Source organism: Doryrhamphus excisus, linkage group LG12 (genome assembly GCF_037039965.1).
Source record: "Doryrhamphus excisus strain RoL-2023G ecotype Guam linkage group LG12, RoL_Dexc_Guam_v1.1, whole genome shotgun sequence".
In the NCBI taxonomy this organism is placed as follows: Eukaryota; Metazoa; Chordata; class Actinopteri; order Syngnathiformes; family Syngnathidae; genus Doryrhamphus; species Doryrhamphus excisus.
The window spans coordinates 12007131-12034114 of NC_136368.1; the positions used below are offsets into that span (position 1 = coordinate 12007131).

The following is a 26984-nucleotide window of genomic DNA, read 5'->3' on the forward strand; positions in this document are numbered from 1 at the left end:
ACCATTGCACACTGTGCAATGATAATGAGTACACGGTCATATTTTTCCACACAGTTCCAGTGTGTGTATATTGCTCTTAATTGTGGCATGTTTTAATATGATATAATGCTGATTATAATATACACTTCTGGTTTGTATGTAACAGAGAAACTGAAGCTGGACCGGGACTTCAGCAAGTACAACTACTTAAGCCTTGACTCTGCTGTAGTCAATGGACTGGATGACGCTGCCAACTTTAGGACAGTCAGGGTGAGTGCAACTAGCAAATGTTTCAGTTGTATTTAACTTCAAAATACTATGTAATACAAAGTTGGTTGGTTATCATATCTTTAAGTTCCCCGTGCCTTCTTTTCTTGCATGAAAATACTAAGGTTTGAGGCAGGTTTGAATTTCTCCTTATCATTTAGATATAACAGACTTGGAGTAAGATTGTGAAATCTGCACACAATTCTTCCTCCCACCTGCTGTAAAACTTGGTGAACTTTGAACTGAATCTGACCTTTTAAAAGTCACCTAAAGCGGTCACATTTTTTTTAATTAAACACGATCATTTCACTCCTTTGCTCATTTTCCTCATGCTGACACATAGATGTCATGTCGATAATATCCCTGCTTTTAAAATTATTATACAAGTGTTTTTAGTTTGAGTTCTGAGTCCTGATTGGCGGCAGTGGGAGGGGGGGTAATAATATATAATATAATGTACGACCTATTTTGGTGTTCTGGCTGACCCCAGAATGTTTCTTATTCAAGGTGCTACAGTAAATGGCCCTGTTCATTGGCCCCTCATTGCCTTTCTATATCCTTAGCAAGGCCACAGCCCCAAAGCAGAACATTACTAATCATGGCAAGGGAAGTTGATGTCAGAAAGCTCATATGATCACCTCATGTTCTTTGGTGCTTCATACAGCCCTAAAGAGTAAGGTAGTACCTTGCAGGCAATGCAGAATCACAGTCCATTGTGGAAAAGTGTATTACCGATTGCTTCCTTGGTAACTGTGGTCCAGATTCCCCTGGACACATTAACAAGATACTCCCATGTCATTCTCATCTTAGATAAAATCATCTTTAGCCCACAAGGTGAGATCTTGCATTGAGCTCCCGAGCAGGGGAATTTGCTGTTATCTTGTGTTCATTTTCAAAGAAACACGTCAACACTGGTCTCTGTCTCACTAAGCTTTTTGTTTCAAGGGCACATAGCCATCTGAGGAGGTCAGAATCATTGCTGGTTTTTAGGGGCTCAAATAATTTCCCTGTCATATATAAATGTTGCGATAGGTTGCTAAAATTCTGTCTTTGTGGGTCAAAATAAACCTACCATAAAATTATGGCTTGTCTTTGGCTTTGTAAGTGTATAAATTTAAAATATCAGCGGTGAATCAAATAATTATTGCATCATTGCATTATAGTTTACTCTCTGTAATTTTCCAAATGATTAATGCCTGCCAATCTGACTAATTTTATTTTCTCTCCCCAGAACGCAATGCAGATTGTGGGCTTTATGGAGGATGAGGTACAGTCAGTGCTCGAGCTGGTTGCAGCTGTCTTGAAACTCGGCAACATCGAGTTCAAGCCAGAGTCGCGCTGTAACGGCACAGATGAAAGCCGTGTCAAAGATAAAAACGGTACGGCCAGATGGAGCGCAAACATGATGTTAGCATCAGATATTAGTTGGTTATTTAACAAATTATAATTAGAGAGTTTGAGGAGTACAGTAATTACTTGTTTATTGCGGTTAATTGGTTCCAGAACCAACCATGATTAGCCAATTCCTGCAAAGTAGGATTCCCTATGTATTAATGGAATATTTTTGTAGTTGGACCATACAAAACCTGTTTATGATCTTCTAAATATGTTTTTTTTACTTATTAGAGCCCTCTAGGCATGAAATAACACCCCTATAGTCACTTCATAGTAATCAGCTAGATTACTGCTACAACAGTAGCCCATTATGAATATGTTTTATTTATTATTATTGTTGTTATTACTAGTATTGTGCCTGTTAACTAACAAAAACGGCAATAAAAATAAATCACTGTTGCTACGGTGATCAAGTCTTGTGCTATATGCCTTGCTGAACCTTATTAACATTGCCACTGAACAGTGACATTACTAGTGTGTTAAAGGGATACTTTTGGATACTTTTAGCAAACTTGTACTGTGATATACCCACTGGTCCCCTAAGACCAGTTCTGGACAGATTTCCATGAAGAACGAAGTTGCAGGTACTCACTATTGAAGAGTTTGGCTTCTCAAAACAATGGCCGTTCAAAAGAATAATACATTTGCATAAAAAATGCCTCCTTGAAAATATCTGGGGAAAAAAATTGCTATTGATGGATGATGACTATGTCATACAAATTCATGTCAAAAAATCTTGTTACTTATTCCTTCAACACTCTCACAATTGCACTGCACAAATACTGCCGTTACATATTTAAGGCTGGAGCAAATGCCAGTCTATTGTACAATTATTTTAGGTTATATAGGTTTGCATTTTCAGGTGATGATCTATGTCTGCAAAAATGTCTAAGCACATCAAGCATATCAGACGGTACAATCAGTGGCTGATAAGATGTTTTTTTTTCTAAATTCTTGCCTAAGAGCAAAGTGAAATAAAAACAATGTTGACTTTTAAGTCAGGACTCGCATCATTTCTCCTGATGGCTTTCATTGGCTGTATGTTTATCGCTTTGACCATGTGTTGTTCCTTTTTGTCTGATGTGCAGATCTAAAAGAGATGTGTGAGCTGCTGGGGATTGAACAGTCTGTGCTGGAAAGGGCATTCAGCTACCGTACTGTTGAGGCAAAAATGGAGAAAGTGTCCACTACCCTGAATGTGGCCCAGGTCAGATTGAATGTTATACATGGGAAAAGCAGTACTTAATGCAATCCATGTCCCACTTGTGTTGTATGTACACACACTCGCACTCACTCACTCTCCTTCATGTCACCTCACATTCATGTCAGTATTGCATGGAAACCTCTCTATTATAGATGAGCATTTCTCTTGGAAGATTCGTATGTGGGTCATGTTGTTGGGGTCAGTGGGTGCACTTAAGCTATTCACAAGTGCACATGTAATGTGGATTCTGTAAAGGTACTGTATTGAAAAAAGAGTGGTAATGCTTGTGGTTGGTCTTGGCTGGTGATGTCCTCATCTGTAGTTTAATTTTTGCTTGTTTTTTTCCCTTTAAATAATATTTAGTATTTTTATTTTGCAGGCCTATTATGCTCGTGATGCCCTTGCCAAAAATCTCTACAGCCGTCTGTTTAGCTGGATTGTTACTAGGATCAATGAAAGCATAAAGGTAAAAAGCACCCGTCATTTGTTATGATTTTTATACATTTCATACCACATAATGCTGGTACTACACCTTAACATCTAAATTTCTCATTTTGACGAAACTGTCTGCCTACAGGCACAAGCTAAAACCCGCCACAAGGTCATGGGTGTGTTGGACATCTATGGCTTCGAGATATTTGAGGTAAGAAGACTAAAATGTGTCTCTTGTTTCTCCATCTGTCTTTCTGTCTCTCTTTCACAAGGACAGACTCTGGCCAGCCTTCCATTTTATCAGCTTTAAAAGGATTTTGCCCCGGTGTGTTATGGGCCTGTGATGGCATACCTGCGAAGGAGCTTATCAACACTGTGGTCTGATAAAAGTATATTCCTATTAGATTAGTTCAGCTTCACTTCTTTCTGGAGTAAATTCCTACTTGGTTGAACATTAATTTGAAAACTAATATCTGCATCTCACAATGAACATATGAACTGAACCTGAAGGTACTGGTCAGTATACACTTTCTGATATACATTGGAAACACTATTTATATCCAGATTGTAGATGTTGCATTGTGACCATAAATACATAATGTTCTGCCTCATTTGGATTCATATTTTACTATTTATATACTGTGTATTATATAGTTAACTATATCAGGATGTGGGTATTGTGTGCTGCTCAATTTACTATTTGACTGCATGTAAATGAGTACTCACTAATGAGAGAATGAGAGCGAGAGAGTGCTCTGACCAGAATGGTGGAACAAATATTTCTTGCAGAGTTGCACGAATGCCCCCAACCCCCCATGCGTTCATGTCTTTTTCATACCCCTGCTCATTCACTCCACTCACTCTCAAGCCATTCTTCTCCTCTGACTGTCGTCTTGTCTTGGTCACCAGGATGCAGTAAGTAACGTCTGCACCAGCCTGCTGTTTGCTGTGCTATTGTGCATGCTGTGATCAACTGAATTCAGGTCCTCACTACTAAGATAATTCAGGTGCAGCAACAGCCACATGGCTAAAAAGATTCTTAACAAACACTTTGTGTGGAGTGGAGCAACGGCATGTTGACATTGAGTGAAACAGTCAAAAACGGTTAACGTGTTAAATCATCAACAGGCTGTGTTTTATACTGCAGGCTTACAGACATTCATTCTCAAACATTTGTTTGAGATCACACATTCTTTGGAACTCTGACTGTTACTTTAATTGCCATGGTAGTGTATTTTCTATTACTGTTGTACAAACGACCAAGAAGGTGGGCGTAGAACCAAGGCGTCAGGCTTTAGCAAGTTTGTCGGCTAGTCCAGGTGCACACTGGCCCATGTTCACAAAACAGTCCAGTGTGAAATGCCGTTGACAGATTAAAATACAATTATTTTGCTGGTAGAGTATCAGGAACTTCAACCACTTGTGCCTGATGGTGGCACTTTTCGGATTTGTAAACAAATGCGCCGTTGCCTTTCGAGGCATTGCGAGCAAGTAAACAGCAGAGCAGCGCTTGGGATCGGATCGGATCGAATCCTGGATCGGATTCGAAATCCAACACATATGGCTGTATGTTAAAAGCCGACATTTTAAAAAGAGACACCCTTAGCGAGTGTGACCAACCACAGCGGAGTGGGCATGCTTGCAGGCGGCCTGTGGGTGGAATAAATTAAAACAGACTGTTTTTGCGAGAACCATGAAATCCAAAGAAATACAACTGAATAGATACAGATTCTGGAAGAACTATAAAGCTTTGTGTGCTGGTTATCATGTGTAGCTTAATTTATGGGAGTGTGCGCATAACCACAGATCGCCGCAACACGAGAACCGCATGTATAGGCTATGTATGGGCTATGTATGAGCTATTTCTGCTATGTTGAGGCAGATATTTTTAAATTATAATATACGGTTGTGTAAAAATGTTGGGCATCCACGGTGTAAATGTTCTATTCCTGAACTGCTTCACACAAAAGGGTGAAAATTTGGCACAACATGCACTCCTACTGTGTTGCATGCTCTATTATTCCACCAAATGTGGCTTTATTAAACCCCAAACATTGACCCCATGAGTTATTTGGAATTTCAACAAAGCATTTTCATAAGCTTTTTGAGCACAGTTCATAGAGGCACTACATTTATTTATTTACTCATGTGAAAAAATTAGGGGTGACTGTAAATAACTTATGACATGACTGCAAGTCCTTTTTCAGCCTTGTGTCTGCTGCCACTTGTCTTGCTTTGCTCTGGAGTGTGTATGTGAGTTTTAGGGGTGAAGGTTCCTGTGGTTTCTCAGTAAAAGGAAATGGGTCTTGACATAAGAAACAGATTACCTCTGTGCCCCATTCCCTTGTCATTGAGAAACCTTGCTGTGTCCTTCATTCGGTGAGCTGTTACGATAAACTTACACCTAACCACTTTATTGTCATAGCAAGTAATTTCTAACCCACCACCCGGTACAATTAGGCCATCTGCCAGGGAGCATGACTCACCCTTCAATGGGTCATAATTGACAACAATTGTAATTGCTTGTAAATGTTTAATGACCAGCTAGGACAGGTGACAAGAACACTTTGTAATAGGGATTTATCCTAAGGGCCCATCCGTTTACACAAGCGAGACTAATAATATCTGCAGTCTACTGTTCAGATTGCTAATGTGTGTCTGGTGGATGCCACATAATGAGGGAGAACAACGACAAGAAGGGCAAGAGAGTTTCATTATCAATTCGTTTGAAAAGGTCACATGAAAAATAAAATGTACTGTACAAAAGCTGAGGCCAGTTAATCTGTTCCTGACACCCCAAAAATGTGAATAATTAGTTTCACATAAAGACAACAATGCAAAAATAATTATAAATGATGCATTGATTGGGTCTAATCTTCGGCTCTCACTGTATCAGTTGACTGCCGAGTGTGAAGAGGCTGGGATGAGAATCAGCACCTCCAAATCCGAGTTCATGGTTCCTGCCCAGAAAAGGGTGGAGTGCCATCGTCGGGTCGGGGATGAGATCATGCCCTAACTGAAGGAGTTTGAGTATTTCTGTGTCTTATTCATGAGTGAGGGAAGGATGAAACGCGAGACCGACAGATGGATGGGTGCAGCGTCTGCAGTGATGTGGATTCTGCATCGGTCCATTGTGGGGATGTGGTGAAGAATGGAGCTGAGGCAAAGTTCTTAATTTGCCGGTTGATCTACATTCCTGCCCTCAGCTATAGTCATAAGCTTTGTGTAGTGACCGAAAGGACAAGATCGCGGGTGTGAAAAAATAAATTAGTTTCATCCATAGGGTGGCTGGGCTCTCCCTCAGAGATTGGGTGAGAAGCACTGTCATCCGGGAGAGACTTGAAGTAGAACCTCTACTCAGATGAGGGTGCTCGGACACCTGGTCAGGAGGCCTTGATTTCGCTAAACGGTACAATACAGGTCTGTCGCATGGAATATTTGGTTGGTTGTAGCTTTTTAAAAATCCAGCGACAAAGAGCCAAGCTGAAATATAAAGCCATAAACAGTGCATTAAAATTTTAGGTTAGTCAGTATAACACTCTTTTACTTAAAAACGACAGGGACAAACTTGACAAAAATGACGAGCAAATTTGAGACGTTTCAAGATGTGAAACTGAAAGAGTATCTTCTATTCCTGTTCCTGTAGGACAACAGCTTTGAGCAGTTCATCATCAACTATTGTAATGAGAAGCTGCAGCAGATCTTCATTGAGCTGACCTTGCGTGAAGAGCAGGAGGAGTACATCAGAGAGGCAAGTTTGTATATTCACTGTACATAAGATGCCGATGCAGCTGATTTCTGATTATTACTTGTAAGATGGCTTCATTTAACATGTCAGTGCTTTGTTAAATACAGTAGTAGAAGTAATAGAAGTAATTTTGAGGTCTACAAATTGTTCTTTTATTAAATACACTAAATAGCCTAAACAACACACTGTCATTTCTATCTCTCCAAGGTCGCTTGGATATAATTTCTCCTCTACTCTACTACTTAATTCACATTCCTTCAATTGGTTTCCATGATGAAAAAGGCTCTCTGCACCACCCCACTCCCACTATTTGAGAAGCACTCAAGGGGAAGGTCTAATAACATGTGTTTAACATTGTGTTATTTTTATCTGAATTCAAACATGCCTCTAGTTCAATAGGCAATCCATCACACTTTGTGTTGTCTCCAGCTCCTCCAATGGAGTGTCAAGAAAAAGAGGTGATCCCTTAATCCAACAAGCGTAAACACTCCCTGTTGTGGACCTTCAAGTTCTGTTTGTTTTCAAAGCTCTGTGTATATGAGTGGTGACCCCTAAACTCCTTCCCTCCAAACACAACCACCATCGCTGATAATCTGGCCACTGTCCAGTGTCTAGCATGGGAAAATACCGTAACCCTGTTGACAGCAGGGAAGCACACCAATCAGAATTTGTGCTGATACCCGTTCAGTTTAAGCCACCCCTTCTTAGCGCCCCACCCAGCCTTAAATATCTTTCCTTACATCAACTGAATCGATGTTCCCAGCCCATTACTCGCTGTGATTTAGAGGTCCACAAAGTATTTTGTTTCCATTCTTTCGTAGCCAGCTGTGAGAGGATGGATGCAGGAAATGTGTGTTGTTAACACAGGAACAAAGCATTCTTTTTTATGAAGATGCAATTTTACAGATTTAAGGAGGACTTTTGTAAAAATCTGAGTTGCGCTTGCGGTCCAATTACCTTGTTCAAAACATCACTTTTGTTCTTTAACATGAAACCATTGTAACACTGACCTCAATTTTCTTTTGTTGCAGGGTATTGAGTGGACCAACATTGAATATTTCAACAATGCCATTATCTGTGACCTCATTGAGAACGTAAGTCGGATTCCCACTGGTGAAAAAGTGACATCTAATCTGGTACTGTAATGACATATAGCCATTAATGAAGAATGTTCCAGTGCTTTGATCATTGTAGACTTTAGTGGCACTTTTCATAAAATCAAACAAGGTTTGAAGATTGAAGACATTGTGTGTATCAACAAGGACTCCATAACACCTTACTTTTTTCCCCACCAGCACCAAAATGGTATTTTGGCAATGTTGGATGAGGAGTGCTTGCGTCCAGGAACGGTGACAGATGAGACCTTCCTTGACAAACTTAACACTGTCTGTGCTGAGCACCAGCACTTTGAGAGTCGTCTCAACAAGAATTCTAAGTTCCTCAATGACCACAGCTTGCCTCACTGTTGCTTCCGCATTCAGCACTATGCTGGCAAGGTATTACTTTTTACTTTTTAAAGTCATATTTACCTGATGACATACAGTAGTTAGTAATACTTAGGGATGTAACAGTACATGGTAAAATTGTGTCCATTTTGGTCCACCCTGCATGGGACAATTCACCTTATAAACCGGCAGCTGTACATTTTGCATTTGTGCATGCACACCTGTCCAGGCTGCCGAAAAACCCTTAGACTGACGTAATGTCGCATTTCCCCGCGGCATCCCCTCAGCTAAGTGGCGGGCGGCCCTCTTGCATCCTGGCCTTGACGTCGAGGTGCAGTGCACCTTCTTTTTTTGAAACAGGCGCACTGTTTTTTGAAACACTTACCTTCATAAATGGACAAAGCTGAGTGAACGCATTGTGCAGACATTTTTCAGCAGAACTTTACTGAAAATAATCTTCACCTTGTTCAATCAGTTCCACTTTCACCTTCCTAAAAAGAAACATTGTAAACCAAGTATGTCCAAAGTGCGCCCCAAGGGCCATTTTCAGCCTGGAGCAAAAAATGTACTGAAAACCAGACAGAAACTGCAGCCCAAATATCGACATACGGACTGCACAATGGGTTACCTGTACTGTTACACCCCTTGTAATGTAATTAATATGTATTTCTTATACACATTTTGTAAAATATTTTCTGTATTGTTAGTATTGAGGTTTTTTTTGTGTGTGTGTGTGTGTCAAGGTGCTGTACCGTGTTGAAGGCTTTGTGGACAAGAACAATGATCTACTATATCGGGACCTGTCCCAAGCTATGTATAAGGCCAATCACACTTTGATCAAACATCTGTTCCCTGAGGGAAACCCAGCCAAAGTCAACCTTAAAAGGCCGCCAACTGCTGGCTTCCAGTTCAAAGCATCAGTGGGAACATTAATGAGGAACCTGCAGACCAAGAACCCAAACTACATCCGGTAGTGTGTGTGCGTGTGTGAGCAAGAGTGTGTGCGTGTGTGCGTGTGTGCGTGCGTGCGTGCATGCATTTCCAGAACCAATAGGCCTTAAAATGGCAACAACACAAAATTGACCTTTTCCCGGATTTTTGGTAGGTGCATCAAACCAAATGACAAGAAGGCACCACACATCTTTACCGAGTCACTGGTTTGTCATCAAGTGCGCTACTTGGGCCTGATGGAGAATGTCCGTGTGAGAAGAGCAGGGTATGCCTTCCGTCAGGCATATGAGCCCTGCCTGGAGCGCTACAAAATGCTCTGCAAACGGACCTGGCCACATTGGAGAGGCCCTGCGAGGTAACGGTCATGTTTATTCACAAGCGAGAGTTATCAGGCGGGTGAGGAGGGGCATGCAGTGGGCCCTTTTACTGGATCTTTGCCAAAAAACCCTCTGAGGCTTTCACTGAAAATGTGAAGCTGTAGACTTTAAGTCAGGCACTGAGCCTGCAGTTACTCCCAGGGGAAAAGCTGTGTGACCATTTCTAATGGGCTGCTGTTGGAATGGGCAGCTCCCAGGTGAAATTGTGTGCAGCTGCAGCTTATTATTGGATAATGTTGCACCATATTTCTTGTAAATAAACAAGATATATTGGGGTAATTTTAGGGAATCATGCACATCATGGTGTAGCTCATTAGGCAGCATTTCATTTGTAAATACCTTTTTTAAATATCCAATATATTGTACGTATGTGTGTTTACCATGTATGGAGAATGTTTATAATGTACCTCCACAGCCATCTCGTACATATTCAGTTGCACAAAAGGGCCTCACTCGGTGTCTTTGCATAAGCACTAAGTCACATACCCAATCAGAAACTGTCCCTTCCTGCACTGGGACATGCAGAGTAATTTCATCGTTATCAGTCTTTGTCCTCCTAATTGAAAACTAAAGCTATTTTTTTTACCAAAAAAAGTTAAAATGAATGAAGTGCAGTTTTTCGTTAAGTGACCTTTTCCTACAGAGAGGGAGTGGAGGTGCTGATGGCAGACCTTCAGGTTCCTGCTGAAGAGTTCTCCTATGGCCGCTCTAAAATCTTCATCAGGAATCCAAGAACGGTAAAAACAAGCATAAATTTCCTCAGCTTTTTTTCTGTTTTGTCATCTGTGATCAAATGTCAAAGGTTGTTCTCAACTGTTTTCACATAATATTTATGAAGGTGGCTATATTGTTAATGTATCAGGCCTACAATAAAACATATGGTTGCACTTATCGATCGCATCCTCCATGGAAAATGACCGTCTTTAGTTGGTACTTGTCGGCTTATACAGTACATGCAACACAAGGCTTTTCTCCCCATCGAAATAAGTGGGAAAATGTCATAATTGCAATCACTTAAATTCTACACCTGAACATTTTGTCCCGTTTGCACATCTGCATTATGATTACATCACATATGATATATTTCAGGTTTGTTATTCAGCTACACAATAGCATAAAGAACATACCGGGGTCGCCTTTTAAAAACATTAATGTATACATACTTAGTAGGGGTGTCACAATGTTCTCAAGATCTCTCAAAAACATGACAAGATTTCTCGTTCTGAAAAAAATCAGGTGGGCACTAGGCCTAGGATTCATTTGATAAATTAATCACAAAATAAATGAAAATAAACTGGGGAATTTTGCTGGCCTCGACATATTGCCATGTGTATGCGTGTCTGTTTTTGACGTCTGGTGCTTCCAAATTGGCAGGAAAAGGGTTAATGTACTGTATATTTTGCTAAATGTAAGTTGGTCCCTCCTTGGTCTATTCTGCAATCTCAAATTTTCAAGGGAAGTGGTTATTTGCCTGTTGGGTTTTTATGCAACAAAAAATAATAACATGGTTTAAAACATAACCTCCTTGGCACAGTACCTGTGAATAATTTCTTCACTTGACTATAATAAAGTGGTATAAAGACACACACAGATCTGCCTTCTGGTGAACAAAATGTTTACTCATTTCATGACGATAAATGTGATATAGTGCACATGAAGATAAGTGGATGGTGTATTTGTTTTATTGCTGCCACCCCAGCAATATAAGGGCATTGTAGAAGGTGGTGCTTGGACTTTGTTCTGGATATTACTGAATCAATATTTGCTCAGGGATGAGCGTCACTTTCATCATCATGGTACTGAAGATAGTAAAAGATATTGCTCTTTCTAAAAGAGTGCCTAAATGTCAGTACTATTTCTTTCTGTATTTGAGGATGTTCTCGTTCATTATGGTACAATGAACTGTCCCTTTCAGCTCTTCTTCTTGGAGGAAAGAAGAAGGCAATGCCTGCAAGACCTCGCCACGCTGATTCAAAAAATCTACCGTGGCTGGAAATGCCGCACTCACTTCTTATTGCTGAAAAAGAGTCAGATTGTGGTGGCAGCGTGGTACCGTCGCTATGCGGTATGTCTGTTTTAAGTAATCTCACTCAAGCAACATAAACATTTAAATCATACAGACGAGTGCTATTAATTAATTATTCACACATTTTGTTTTCCTTTTTTTGTTTCGTTTTTTTTTTTTTTTTACCTCACAGCAACAAAAGAAATACCAGAAGATCAAGAGTGCCACCACTGTGGTGCAGTCTTACACCAGAGGATGGCAGGTATGCTTTGTTAGCTTGTCATATTTATGTAGAATAAACCAGAATCTTGTGCAAATGAGGAAAGAATATTAAACTATCCTTACGTTTTTATTTGTTAGGCTCGCAAGTTACTGAGAGAGCTGAAACATCAGAAGAGGTGTGAAGAGGCGGCGACCACCATTGCGGCATACTGGCACGGTACTCAGGTACTGATACGTTCAACTGCAAAATGTCCTGTCACCACATTATCTCTGCCAAAGAAAATGAAAACTCCTTCGTCATCCTATGCAATGCTTCTGTAAATGCCCCTCAGTGGTAAAAAAAAAAATCCCTTCAATCAGTTATTTCTGCTCTGCCTCTTCTGCTAGTCAGATCACTGCTGCTTCACTTTATCTTTCTTTTCCCTTGAATCGCCTCTTTCGCACAACCTGTCCTACCCAACACCCACCACGTCCCTCCAGGCTCGGATGGAGCTCAGACGTCTAAAACAAGAAGTGCGGAATAAACATGCTGTGACAGTAATTTGGGCATACTGGCAGGGAACCAAGGTATTTCACCCAGATGTAGTTTGTCACTGTCCCAGCTGTCGTGTCATTCCTCGTCACCATATACAACAGAAACTGCCTAATAGTTGAATTAATCCTCGCGTGGATCTTTATTATTTACTGTACATGACTTTCACAGGTGTTTTCTGTGTTGTATTGATGTAGGATTGCTATAAATGTTGTCTTCCACCTCCCAACAAACACCCCTCTCCTTTATTTTATGATGCCTATGCTGTTGCTGTTTTGTATAATAATGCATATACAGTGGAACCCGTTTTTGATGATAACCCATCTAAATTCACAAATTCATCAAGTCCTGGTCGACCATGTTCTTATTTTTACTATAAACTGGCTGAGCCAGTGTCAGTGTACATGGTGGCTCGCTTTTGTTGACACAACACTTGACCTAAAGGGGTCATTTCTATAAAAAACATTTATTTGTCAACAAGTGTTGCTGTATTATCATTTTGGAATGGAAAATTTACTTTCATCTCAATAGCGATTTTCCACCGACCACCTGACCTGATACTTTACCATAGTCATGGGAGGATGAAGGATAAAACCAGCAACCTTCAGGTTTTGAAACGACCACGCTGCTTCCTGAGCCAAGATAGGTGGGTGGGGCAACAGGAAAGGAACTGCTAAGCTTCGGAATAGGACCAAAGGTTCTTTCATCCTTGGCGGTAGACTTCCCAGCTGTACTTTCACCCCCCTTTCCGCAACGAACAAATTGCACAAATATTTTACACAAGTCAAGGAAAACAACGTCAACAAACTGCCGTAGATTGAAACATCCTTTGTCACCCGTGTCACCTTGTGTCTCTGCTGAGTCCCAAGTAAATGTGCACGCTGTGGCTATTTTTGATTATGTCGACAACCACTTATGTCAGCATGACCCAATCAGATGGGTGTCAACCTAACGGGTTCCACTATAATGATGTCCCATTTCTATAGAAGCTCCTATAGTACAATAACTTTGTAGCTTCTTTTATCTTATCAGCATGCACATTATAAAAATGAACTGATATCATATTTCAAGGTCTCATTGGTTCTGATAAGATAAACACTGACTATACGTATCATTTGAGATATTTTATGAGATCTTTGTTCCAGGGCGGCCGAGCCTCTTATTGGTCTTTTTGAGTGTGTTATTTTTGTACGTATATACAGTGAAGAAAATAAGTATTTGAACACCCTGCTATTTTGCTATTTCTCCCACTTAGAAATCATGGAGGGGTCTGAAATTTTCATCGTAGGTGCATGTCCACTGTGAGAGAGATAAACTAAAAAGAAAAATCCAGAAATCACAATGCATGATTTTTTAACAATTTATTTGTGTGATACAGCTGCTAATAAGTATTTGAACACCTGAGAAAATGAATGTTAATATTTGGTACAGTAGCCTTTGTTTGCTATTACAGAGGTCAAACGTTTCCTGTAGTTTTTCACCAGGTTTGCACACACTGCAGGAGGGATCTTGGCCCACTCCTCCACACAGATCTTCTCTAGATCAGTCAGGTTTCTGGGCTGTCGCTGAGAAACACGGAGTTTGAGCTCCCTCCAAAGATTTTCGATTGGGTTCAGGTCTGGAGACTGGCTGGGCCATGCTAGAACCTTGATATGCTTCTTACGGAGCCACTCCTTGGTTTTCCTGGCTGTGTGCTTCGGGTCGTTGTCGTGTTGGAAGACCCAGCCACGACCCATCTTCAATGCTCTGACAGAGGGAAGGAGGTTGTTCCCCAAAATCTCACAATACACGGCCCCAGTCATCCTCTCTTTAATGCAGTGCACTCGTCCTGTCCCATGTGCAGAAAAACACCCCCAAAGCATGATGCTACCACCCCCATGCTTCACAGTAGGGATGGTGTTCTTCGGATTGTACTCTTCATTCTTCTTCCTCCAAACACGCTTATTGGAATTATGACCAAAAAGTTCTATTTTGGTCTCATCTGACCATAAAACTTTCTCCCATGACTCCTCTGTATCATCCAAATGGTCATATGCAAACTTAAGACGGGCCTTGACATGTGCTGGTTTAAGCAGGGGAACCTTTCGTGCCATGCATGATTTCACATCATGACGTCTTAGTGTATTACCTACAGTAACCTTGGAAACGGTGGTCCCAGCTCTTTTCAGGTCATTGACCAAGTCCTGTCGTGTAGTTCTGGGCTGATTCCTCACCTTTCTTAGAATCATTGAGACCCCACGAGGTGATATCTTGCATGGGGCTCCACTCCGATTGAGATTGACCGTCATGTTTAGCTTCTTCCATTTTCTAATGATAGCTCCAACAGTGGACCTTTTTTCACCAAGCTGCTTGGTAATTGCTCCGTAGCCCTTTCCAGCCTTGTGGAGGTGTACAATTTTGTCTCTGGTGTCTTTGGACAGCTCTTTGGTCTTCGCCATGTTACAAGTTAAAGTCTTACTGATTGTATGGGGTGGACAGGTGTCTTTATGCAGCTAACGACCTCAAACAGGTGCATCTGATTCAGGATGATACATGGAGTGCAGGTGGACTTCTAATGGGCAGACTAACAGGTCTTTCAGGGTCAGAATTCTAGATGATACACAGGTGTTCAAATACTTATTTGCAGCTGTATCACACAAATAAATTGTTAAAAAATCATGCATTGTGATTTCTGGATTTTTCTTTTTAGTTTATCTCTCTCACAGTGGACATGCACCTACGATGAAAATTTCAGACCCCTCCATGATTTCTAAGTGGGAGAAATAGCAAAATAGCAGGGTGTTCAAATACTTATTTTCTTCACTGTATGCTAATCCAGCTTGTCTCTATGTATAGTGAACGTCACACAACAGGAGTTAAATGACAAATTGAATTCCCTCTAATTGAAATCTACTTCCTTCACAACTACCACTTTTTATTAGGCACGAAGGGAGTTGCGTCAGCTGAAGGAAGAGGCGAGGAATAAACATGCTGTGTCGGTCATTTGGGCCGGCTGGCAGGGCACCAAGGTATTTGGAAAGCCTGTTGGCTTGACTTGTAGTGGTTCTGTGGTTCTGGCCGCCTCATCAACACCCCCGCAAACAGTGATTCTCAACTGGTGGGTCGTGACCCAAAGTGGCAAAGGTGCACCGGATTGTTAGGCACAGTCTCAATTGTGGAGTCTGTTTCAATACTTAACCCATACATAAGAGAGAGTAAGAGCCTTTATTCTTATACAGACGTACAAGTGAAATAGTGCAAGGGCACCATATTATAAGGTGCATGCTAAAACACAAACAAACAACTTTTTCTACTATATAACAATACACTCAGGTGTTTTTTTTAAATTAATCTTCTCCCACAAATCCATCAAAGTCCTGATCTTCTGTTTCTGAATTTAACAGCTGTGCAAATTTGCCATCAAACATGCCAGGTCCATCATTGTTGGAGTCAAGTGGCTGTTCAGCAATGTTGCTGGCTTTCCCGAAAGCTCAGACAACAGTTAAAGCAGATACCTTAGCCCAAACAACCATAATAAATTCACAGATTGGGGTGGACCTCGCCCGGTGCTGCCTCCAGTCTTAGTAAAGGTGTGTTTACCATCTTTCATCCATCGCTTTTACGGCGCTCACAACTTCACTTACAATGCTCTGTTCTTTTGTTAATCCTCCTGGAATGATGGCCAGCTCTGAATGAATTTGCTTTACTTGGTTTTTCACAGTAGTGGAGAGATGGGCGCAATGTTGTTTTGCAGCACAACACAAGCTAAAAATCGCTAATGCTAATCACTACCAATACAGTGTGAGATTTTCAATATAAATTAGCATTGAGCTAGCACATATGCTTTTGTTTGCTGACAGTCAGAGAAATTATTTTGCATTTTATGTAAATTACGTGCTTTATTTCTGTATTTTCAGTTTTACAGTTCTTCAACGGAAAACTGTTTTATTTAAATAGTTTGTTGATAAAACTGTATTGTCCTGAAATGTGCATTATGTGCTGCTCAAATTCAAACTGCACTGTGTTTTCAATTGTCCGCAATTCGAGTCGTGGCTTTTCAATAAAGGGTGATAGCGGGTCCCACGACCAAACCAGTTGAGAACCCCTGCTCTAAAACCCCCTCTTCATATTCATCTACTCCTAAATGTTGTTAGTTTACTAATGTAACCATGCCCATTGAAGAAAGTCACATACGTACGTCACAAAACACAATCTCTTCTGGTCCACTAAGCATTGCATGATACTTGTGCAACTGCATGGTGTCAGTGCATGTTTTTGCTTTGCATTGCTGTGCTGTTTTTCTCGACAGGAACAGATGAGCTGACATTCTCTGTTTGGTTTTCACTCAGACTTCTCATACAAAACTCACATACTGTATCCATTTTCTTGACAGAAGTTCCTGGAAAAATCACCATTTAACTTTCATAGCCACTATAATATATTTGTTTATGGAGGTTGGAGCAGCTAAATTGTACTTTCTGACATCGTCTTATGAGTGGTGTGTGCAGTGCGAATGTGTTTGAATACCGATGCTGTGTTTGATGTCTGCTCACCTCAGGCAAAATGGTGTTTCCCTTTCTTCTGCTCACCTTTTCCTACTTTTTCCCTCCCTTGTTATTTGCTCTTGCTCATTCCCTGAACAGGCTCGCAGGGAGCTGAGGAGACTGAAGGAAGAGGCCAAGCGTAAGCATGCTGTCGCTGTGATTTGGGCCTACTGGAAGGGACTCAAGGTACCGACCAGCCCTACGACGCAGCCATCACCAAGCCTAACAACTACTAACCACCCCCACTCTCCTTCAGCTAGCTTGTGTCCTCATTCAGCAAGCCAGTCTCTGCCAAGTGTAACCATCACACTTTTTTTTTCAACTGTGTGCTGCTTTCACTGCAAACGTAATTACTGGTAGACATATGAAGTCATTGGCTAAGCATTTCCACCATACCCAAATGGTTTCATGCATAATGGGATGTATAAACGTTTATAATTTGGTTTGCATGGTACCACAAGAGTGCCAGAGTGCTTTTACAGGTAATGATGTAGCATGGGTCGGTACTTTCAGGAAAAGGCCCACCTGTATGGCTCAATGAAACAGTATAATAACTGCTTCTCCAATTTTAAAGGGCAATTTCACTCCAAACGGTAAACGTGCACATCATATTTACAGCAATTGCTCATCAAACCTTTGGAGTAACAAATGTTCACATGGCAGAGGTGGTTCTGTTTTCCCCTTAACATGTTTCTGTCTTGCTTTTATCCATTCAACTAACTCTGTGTACAGCAACATTGTTTTGTATTTAACCTGGACTTTCTTTCTCTAGGTATGTATTTAGTGAGTGTGTGTGTGTGTCAGTGTCCGATATTGTGGTGATTATGGAATAACTGTCCATGTGGCCATTGTTGCAGTGTTAATCTTTCATCATTCTAATTGTTCACCCTGCCCCTCACAATCCACTTTGCACCTGTTCAGAGCACATTTTCCATGATTAAGGTCAGCATGAAGGTTATTTTTGTTATAAACGGCATTAACTGTGAATTTGGGTTATTTTATGTGAAGTAATTGCAGCGGCTTGGAGTTAACCTTCCCTGGTGTTTTGTCACTAAACAAATGCCATGTTTTTTGTTTTCATTTTTGCTCATCCGTTCCGTTTCACATCAAGCTGAAGAGAAGGGCTGTAGATGACTGTCTGACTGTTTTTGTTTTCTTTCATTATCTTTAACAGGTCCGCAGAGAGTACAGAAAATTCTTCAGGGCAAATGCAGGAAAAAAGATATATGACTTCACCATCCAGAGAATTGTAAGTACGACTCAAATATGTAAGCACAAATAATCAAAATATAGAAACATATAAAGGCAATGTGCTAACGGATTAATAAACTACAACTAAAAATATTTACATTTGAGAGGCTGAAATTAGAGTAAATAAATGTATTAATCAAAACGATTAATCCAATAAAAAAAATGTCGATTAATTGGATCAATCAGTTATCCAGCAATTAATTGTTGCAGCTCTAAATTCTATGGCTCTCTTTTCCAGATGCAAAAATACTTCCAGGGTCTGAAGAAGACCTTGCCCTCCATGTCACCCATTGACAAGAACTGGCCTGCTCGACCGTACATCTTCCTTGATGGAGTTCACATGGAACTTCGGAGAATCTTCCATCTATGGAGGGTTGGTTACTAAAATATGCTGTCCTGTTTTGTCTTGTTACGTTCACTTTCCTTTCAATCATCATCAAAAGTGTTAACTTGCATCTATCTAGTCCATTCTAAAAATATATATATATATGTATGTATGTATGTATGTGTGTGTGTGTGTATGTATGTATGTATAGACTTTCTTTATTGTCATTGCACAATAACACAGCAGTGAAATTGCCAACGAAATGTCGTTGCCTGGCTCCCCTATAATAATAAATAATGTGGAGAATAAATAGATGACATCAGATATGAACAATGTACAGCATAAACAGTAATTTGTACAAATATGTATGTATGTATATGTATACGTATGTATACGTATATGTGTGTATATGTATATATCTCACAGTTTGGTCTGGAACCAATTAACAGTAAGAAATGAGGGATTACTGTACTTACGTAGATGCTGAGAGCGAGAATTCTAATTACCGGATAACTGCTCTTCACTATTGCTCCTCAGCCGCCATTATTTTACATTACATTTCCACTACATTGCTAAAATGGTGGACTAATGAGGGTGGTAAGCGTCTATCACTATGCACTCACCATTTTGAGTACAAATATATACAGTAGGCACTGCATTTTGCTGTACTTGGTATGAACATGGAAAGCACTTCTGCACTAAAGATTTGAGGCAGGTAGAAATCCCAGGGCCAACACGGTGCACTGATTGTACTGAAGCGCAGATTTGTTTGTGAAAAGGCTGCAAGCTTTGCATTTCATATCTGTGTTTGTGCTCAGTGCAAGAAATACAGGAGTCAATTCACAGACGAGAAAAAGGCTGTGTATGAAGAGAAGCTGGAGGCAAGTGAGCTTTTCAAGGATAAGAAGGCCCTGTACGCAAGCAGGTACCTTAAATTCATTTGTATTTTGTCATGTTGATGCATATACAAGTAATATTTCAGCTTGGTATGCTTCAATTCAAAGCTTCAGATCTTATGTGTTCTATGTTTAGTGAGCTTCCTCTGCTCTTTGACTGTTTTTTGTCTCAGCGTGAGCCAGCCCTTCAAAGGAGACTACTTGGAGATCAGCAAGAACCCCAAGTATCAGAAACTCAATAGTTCTGTTGATGAAAAGGTTCTTCTAGCTGATGTGGTCAACAAGATTAACAGGGCCAATGGCAAAGTAAGAAAGATTCTTAAATAACCTTTGATTTAGTTTTCATTGGAGTGGAAAATGTAAGCTGTTGGGGACAAACTAATTTTATTTATTTTCCATTTCAACATTACACATTATTTCCCCTGCAGACTGACAATAAAATTCCTATTCCAGCCAATGCCAAAAGATCGGCACAAGCACAATGACATAACAGTAACAGTCTTGTCTGGTCTACAGGGTACAACTCGCATCCTGCTGCTGACCAAGAAGAACGTGGTCCTGGCTGACCAGAAGACGGGCCAAGTGAAGGCCAATGTTGCACTGCCCGACCTCACCAGTGTTTCTGTCAGCACACAGAACGATGGATTCTTTGCACTCAGACTTAAAGAGGTGAGGGTGACCGGGTTCCGTACGTAGCAGAGCAAGAATTGCTATTGCAACAACACATCAGTAGAGTAAAACTAACTTGTCACACAACTGTCTAAACCCAGCTCACATTCCCGATAGTTCCCTATTGTCCCCATAGAGTGGTACCTCAGTTCTTATTATCACCATAATTTCTGGTGTAAAAGCCGCTACTTTTTTGTTGTATAAGTCACTCTTTGTTTTATACAACAGTGTGGTTAATTTATAGCTAAATTGTAATCTTGTGACATCTTCTCTTTCTTCAAAACTACTACTTATCGTTTAAATACTATGCCGCCACAGGCCATTGAGGAAACTGTAGCTCTTTCTTTGGCTATATCCAATCACAAGCTATTAGTGCACTCACAACAAGCTTGTCAACCCACTGGAAATAACCGGAGGTCAAAACACTAAACTCATCACACAGCAAATGAACACTGAAAAGGCATACCTCTGAAATATACAAACATGTACCAATACAACCGTTTTGCAATAATGCATTGCGTCCAAGCAAAGAATTAATTGGTGCCTGCCGGGGCGCTGCAGTGATGTCAGCCTCCATCTCGGCTCCTCTGGCTCCCTCTGGTGAACTGAGGCAGCATTGCAATGCCATCCATTCAGCCATCCATACATTTGTGATGCCCCTTATCCTCCAATTAAGTGCCAGCTACAGTATTTGGCTGTTTGCATATATTTTTATATTTTACATATATATATATATATATATATATATATATATATATACTTCCCAAGCTTCACACAGACTGCTCTAAAGTCTAAATGTAGTATTGTCTCTTTAGAAGCTATAATAAAATTCTTGGTAAATGTGAGGGGAGTACTACTATCTTTGTGACACAATCAAAAGTGTTTCAAAACAAAGTGTATCAAAAAAAGAATACATGTTGTAAAGTACCTAATTACGTTATGGCCTTAGCTTATGTTACATTTTGCCGGTTTCAGTTTCAAGTTTAGTCTCTGAGCCGCAGAAATCTGATCATATTTGGAGTGAAAAGCCTTTGACCAATCAGAGCACTGCATTTTCGTCACTTGTCCCACTTGTCCCTCCTTGCAAGTACTTCCCGTGAGCCAGAACAGATTATTATTACAGCTTGGGTCATAACAAGCAGAGGGCAAGAAATTAGCAGATCACACTTATATTGTATATACAGTAACAGAACAGCTGGCTGACAACGTTGACTGATGGCCAATGATGAATGTAAGGGGTAAGCACATCTATATGCAGGACTTTTAACCATTTATGTCAAGGTATGAATGTCAGCTCAGATGTTACTTTGCGTGGTCTATATGTCCAGTAACCAGTATCAAATGTAGAGAAAGTCATGATATCAACCAGACATCTCTCATATTCAACAAAGGGCTCGGCATCAGCCGTTAAAGGAGACTTCCTACTTAGCAGCGAGCACCTGATTGAGACCATTACCAAACTCCACCACATCGGCTCCACCGCCTCAGATGGGGAGCAGCTGAACGTTGACATTTCAGATGAGTAAGAGAGCACACAGGCATCTTTTTTCCACAGCAAAGTGTGCATTCTTCACTAATGGTGCACATCCTGTTTCTGCATGACAGGTTTCTAGTACAGTTCAAGCACGACAAAGTGTGTGTGAAGTTCATCCAGGGTGCCCCCAAGAACGGCAACAGCGTGTCCTGCAAGCGCAAAAACAACCGCCTACTGGAGGTGTCGGTGCCTGCATCAGCATAGTGAAATCCCCATCTCTGCTTCCTCAGAGTTGTCCTGGAGTAATCAGATTGTGGTGAATTAAGGACTAAAGCAGGGACCATCACCCCTACCAAATATTTGGCTTGTTAGGTTTTTCTTCTCTTTAGTTAAGTACTATGGCACCAATATAGGTATCATTTTTGGGGTAAAGAAAGCCCTTCATCGGGTTGCATGCCACAGAAAGAAAGCGTTTCAATGCCGTTGCTGTAAAACCAGGGTAGGAGACTCGAATATAACAAAATAATTGGAGGTTTGTGATAATGGTGGTGGTAATTGTTCTGCCTTGATGTTTGTATGATCAGGCGCAAACTTCACTGGCCTTCACTTGTCCACTTTTAAGACGGCTTAAAATGGGAGATGAAGTTGGGGGAGCTGTGGGGTGTAGCCTGTTAGCATTAAGAACTTTAAACACTGCACTTGCTTTTACACCTTGGTATAACCCAATGAGGTTAAAAATAGAATTTGATTGTAAGCTGTTATTTTCTCTGAATGCGGGGATAAGAAAAAAAAGCACAGTAGGCTGTTGAATTTTGTGAGATTATTGTAAAACCACTTGTTTTTTTTTATCTATAATTCCTATGTGCCATTGAAAAGGGTCAATGACTTGTCATGTCTCGGTATACAAATACAGATGAATCATATTTCCGATTATTAACAATAAATGCCAAAAATGTGTTGAAATAGGGACCATGTCAGCATATGACACTGCACACGTGATCAATATCTTTTTTCTACATGCCAATGTGATCCATGCCAATCTTGATTTAATCTGATTAGAGATTAAACCAATCTCAAATGCGTTGGCTTTCCACATTGCTGATAAGTAGAACGTCAGATTTAACTGAGCAATACAGTTGTTCTGATTTGGAAATGGCCAACCACAACACTTGTCAAAGATTTTAAGTTTCTCTACTACATTTTTCCTTATACTTATGTGTGCAATAAATGAAACATTTGCTGTCTAGTTTCCTTTGCAGCTAAACAGTACAGCACACCCACGGGCATGGCCTTAAGCAGTAGATGGGCTCCAAGCTGTGGCCTTTGCATGGGCGAAGTGTCTATCCTTGGTATCCTTGTTTTAAACGCCGTTTATGAGGTGTCTGCAGCTTGAGCGAGTGTCGTGCTTGACCTTGACGTGTTTTTGCTGAGAATAACCAAACGCTGTAAGTACAAATGACCATGAGTTTTTTTGTGTTTGTTTCTTTATCAGGTTGACTTTTGGGGGAATTTCATATTCAACAAGGGAGCATACATTTTCAGTAAGACTAATGACTTAATATTTAGATTTGCTGATTGGGAATATTGTACTTATTGTGTAACGCTCATTGCCTGTTTTAAGGGACAAATAATTAGTTTGACGAACTTTAGAGTACCTTGGTCTGTGGTGTGTATTTTTTCATGTCACCAATGACACTAGGATGACTGCTAATGGCAGTTTTGACATACATGTTCCTTTTGGCTGTGCAGTTTAAATGCAGTTTGGCTTCCTCCCTTGTGTCCTGTGGCTAGAGCTGCATTCTTGTGTGCCTAACGTAAAAACCTTTTTCGAGACAGAACATGGAAATGTTTCAATGTAACATACACAGGTAATCTTTTTTTAAATTAAATAAAGCTCAATAATGAACACATGTTATTATTTATTTATAAGTGTCTGTATAATTTCATCACCCATGCGTATGATGGATGCAAACGCTTTTGGATCAAAAGCTTTGTGCAGAGTACAGTATTCTGTGCATGCAGTTGTCTAATGAGCCATAAGCATCAGATTGTTACTTCTCGCATTCCTGAGGAGGCCCTTTAGTTTTTATTTATCAGCAATGTCAACAAGTGTGTTGGCTGGGGCTGAAAACTCTTATGGTGGTAAGCAACATTAGGGGCTGGACAACCAGGCCTTGTAGTCGAGCAGCAAGCCAGATGTTTTCCATCACATCTGGGGCAAGTTGTCCCGGGTTAAATTCCGTGGCTTGCGGAGGGCTGACGGCAACAGGTCTCGAGGGAACAGCCCTCAGATTTGAGACCGGAATGGTAAAAATAGCAGAGACCAGAAACTGGTTCCCACAACTCAGGAGGCTGGGAAAGGAAGGAGGAGACCCAGCCTCCCCATGGATGGTTAGATCTCAGTGGGAGTTGACGGGGACAGTCTCTCTACAATCCAAACTTCTGCTAAGTAGCAACACACAAAGACTACAGTATTTCCTTAAGGCTTTCTGTAAGGCCAAAAGTCAAGGTTAAAAATTTTTAGTTACACTCACACAACGTACTATGGCAGCATCCTGTGGCCATGAAGCAACATTACAATGAAACGACCCTAAAAATAGAATGTCTCTGTTCCTACACTGCACTTTAAGTTTTGTTGTAAGCCAGATCCTATACCTAATTGGACACCTAAGTCACTCACATTGTACACAGAACACAAGGGGCTTAAAATACAGAAAGCTCAAATGCAAGAATTAAATAAAAATCTGTTTGCTATATCCTGAATCGGCGTAAGGTTCACTGTTCACTGTGCTGCTTTGTTTTTCCCACCACTTTCATAAGAGAAGATGCTTTCACATGCTCAAGGATACAATCTTTATCCTTAACAAAAAGTGTGGCCAGTATTGGTAAGTGTTTCTCCTCTCTCTGATTTTTTTTAAATGTTTTTTTTTTCTTGTAGTAGAACCTGCCAAAGTTACCATATCTATTGTGTATATGTAGTTTAAGTACTGTATGCTGTACACATACTGTAATCCCTTGTTTGTTGCAGTTAATGGGTTCCAGACCAAGCCATCACAAATTAATTTCCGCAAAGTAGGATTTCTTACTCATGAATGGAATATTTTTGTAGTTGGAGCATAGAAAACCTGATTTTTTTTTAACATTAGAGTCCTCCAGACATGAAGCAACAGCCTTTAGTCACATTTACACTCATTACTCAATATAGTAGACATAATAATATAAAATAAGATGCATTAGACATAAATTAGACATAACAGACTTGCACATTAGCATTGGGATGGCATTACAGTACATACACATGATTATCGTTATTGAGTTGTATTATTATTGTAGAACATATTACCAATATTGGTGAAGCTATGTGAAGTAAATTGTCTCCCATGCTTCCTTCAGTGAAGGCTAGTAGATGGCTTCTCCCCACAAGTTCTTGGTTTATGTAATTTCATTTTCGGCCACGAGAGGGCAATAACATCTTTGTGAGTCAGCGAGGCTTTGCTTGATTTGTCTGAGGCAACATAACCAGAGGTTTCTTCGGTCTCAATTTGTCTATTACTATGTTGAGGTATACCGTACAATGCAGGGTTGATGTCACTGACTCGTAGAGATAGAACAGCTCAAAAGCCATGCAGTAGTTCAATTTAAAATTTAAAAATTGTACATATAATGACTAGATTGAGAAATGGAGGCGTTAGATGACAAAAACAGCAGAATAAAAATAATACTCTCAAACGATTCTTTTAATTAGACTAAAGTAGTTCTTTTTCATACCTTTTTCATATATTCGACTGCTTGCTCGCAGTCTTCAGCAGCGTAGTCACGTGACATTCCGGTGGATGGCGCTGTCGCCCTGCCTTCATTGACAGGAAGACAGCGGAAACATCCACCTAAATCAGCTGGCATGACACGTGACAGGAACATCACGTGACCACTCGGGTGAAGCCTGTTAGCAAGCAGTCGAAACTTTCAGGTATTGTTGACTGTATTGTTTAAGAGTATAGAAATGTTGGACCAAATGAACCTCATTAGAATATTAAGAATAATTAATTGGCAAATATGGTGTAGAATCAAATATACATGCACATTCATATCTACAGTCGTGTACGGGTATTAGACCGCCCTTGTTTCTTCAGTTTACCCATCCATTTTAATGTCTGGTACAACTAAATGTGTTTGGACAAATATAAAGGTGATAATAAGTACAATAAGAGTTTAATTCAAAATATGATATCCAGCTTCTTTCATGACTTTCTTGATAATAACCAAAATCACTCAAGTTCTTACATAAATAACTATAGCATTGTTATTAAATGAAACTCTTATTTTTGTTGTCACTGTTATATTTGTCCGTCCAAAGCACATACATTTAGTTGTATCAGGCATTACAATGAACAAGAAACTGAATAAACAAAGTGCGTGTGTGTATGTTTGTATGTATATTTGAAAAGAAGTAGACAAGGCAGACAGGGCGGAACTCACCCCCTATGACTTGGCCCTGGCATTGTGTGTGAGGCTGTCTGGAGGGAGGGGCCACAGAATGGAATGACTTTGATTTATGGCAGTAACTGGGTAGTGGAGAGCTTCTGTCCCCACTCACCCTCATGTCACCGGCACACTCAATTGCCTCATCAATTTGTAGCCATAATCCTGTCAATAGCAGGAGAATGGAGGAAGGAGGGGAGTTAAGGGTTAAGAAGGTTAACGAAAAAATGGCATTTGGTACGCCATCTGTGGATGGTTGGTAATGTTGGAATAAGAGTGGGCACCACTCACAATATTTGCAATGCTTGTTGATGTCTAATGAGTATGTTACACATATTTACATCTTACAGTATTTATAGTACACCTTCAGTTGATGTACTACTTGTTGTTTTAAGTGGTGTGTTTGAAGGGAGGAAATCATGCTGTGCTTGATAATATGAGAGTATATGTTGGAATTCATGTACCCCATGATGAACCACAGCTATCCACTGCCGGCAGCCTCACCACCATGCTTGACTACAGGCAAAACACAATTGTCTTGCTTGAGCCACTAATTTGTACGGGGGGTGTGGGGATCATGACCCCTGCAAAAATCGGATTACTTTGCTTTGGCATGGATGGAGACAGCAGAACCTGAAACATGAAAAGAGCACTAAAAGGTGATAGACAACAATTTTGTATTGTTGGGCAACGTAGAAGCTCATAAAAAAAAGAAACGAGAGGTACACACTACCTCTGTAAGAGGGGTATTTACCTCTTTTTGGTCAGGATACCGTTAAGTGATTTGTGACTGGAGTTGGCAAGCGAGTT

General features: G+C 40.4%; 1 protein-coding gene across 6 annotated transcripts in view; it reads left to right on the forward strand.

Annotated features, from left to right (window-relative positions):
- Positions 1 to 23601, forward strand: part of myo1b (myosin IB) — a 58343-nt gene extending 34742 nt beyond the window's left edge. The window contains exons 9-32 of one of the 6 annotated variants that reach the window (XM_058082230.2): positions 146 to 249; positions 1478 to 1625; positions 2730 to 2848; positions 3225 to 3311; positions 3423 to 3488; positions 6924 to 7028; positions 8057 to 8119; positions 8321 to 8521; positions 9214 to 9440; positions 9576 to 9776; positions 10442 to 10535; positions 11714 to 11863; positions 11997 to 12065; positions 12164 to 12250; positions 12506 to 12592; positions 15479 to 15565; positions 17180 to 17266; positions 18255 to 18329; positions 18570 to 18704; positions 19475 to 19581; positions 19726 to 19858; positions 20069 to 20221; positions 21613 to 21743; positions 21827 to 23601. In XM_058082230.2, the coding sequence (XP_057938213.2) occupies positions 146 to 249; positions 1478 to 1625; positions 2730 to 2848; positions 3225 to 3311; positions 3423 to 3488; positions 6924 to 7028; positions 8057 to 8119; positions 8321 to 8521; positions 9214 to 9440; positions 9576 to 9776; positions 10442 to 10535; positions 11714 to 11863; positions 11997 to 12065; positions 12164 to 12250; positions 12506 to 12592; positions 15479 to 15565; positions 17180 to 17266; positions 18255 to 18329; positions 18570 to 18704; positions 19475 to 19581; positions 19726 to 19858; positions 20069 to 20221; positions 21613 to 21743; positions 21827 to 21959 (2849 nt within the window). In that variant the 3' untranslated portion in view covers positions 21960 to 23601. The remainder of the gene's footprint in view (positions 1 to 145; positions 250 to 1477; positions 1626 to 2729; positions 2849 to 3224; positions 3312 to 3422; positions 3489 to 6923; positions 7029 to 8056; positions 8120 to 8320; positions 8522 to 9213; positions 9441 to 9575; positions 9777 to 10441; positions 10536 to 11713; positions 11864 to 11996; positions 12066 to 12163; positions 12251 to 12505; positions 12593 to 15478; positions 15566 to 17179; positions 17267 to 18254; positions 18330 to 18569; positions 18705 to 19474; positions 19582 to 19725; positions 19859 to 20068; positions 20222 to 21612; positions 21744 to 21826) is intronic. The other 5 variants (XM_058082232.2, XM_058082231.2, XM_058082234.2 and 2 more) reach the window with 5 other exon arrangements.
- The last annotated feature ends 3383 nt before the right edge of the window (positions 23602 to 26984 follow it).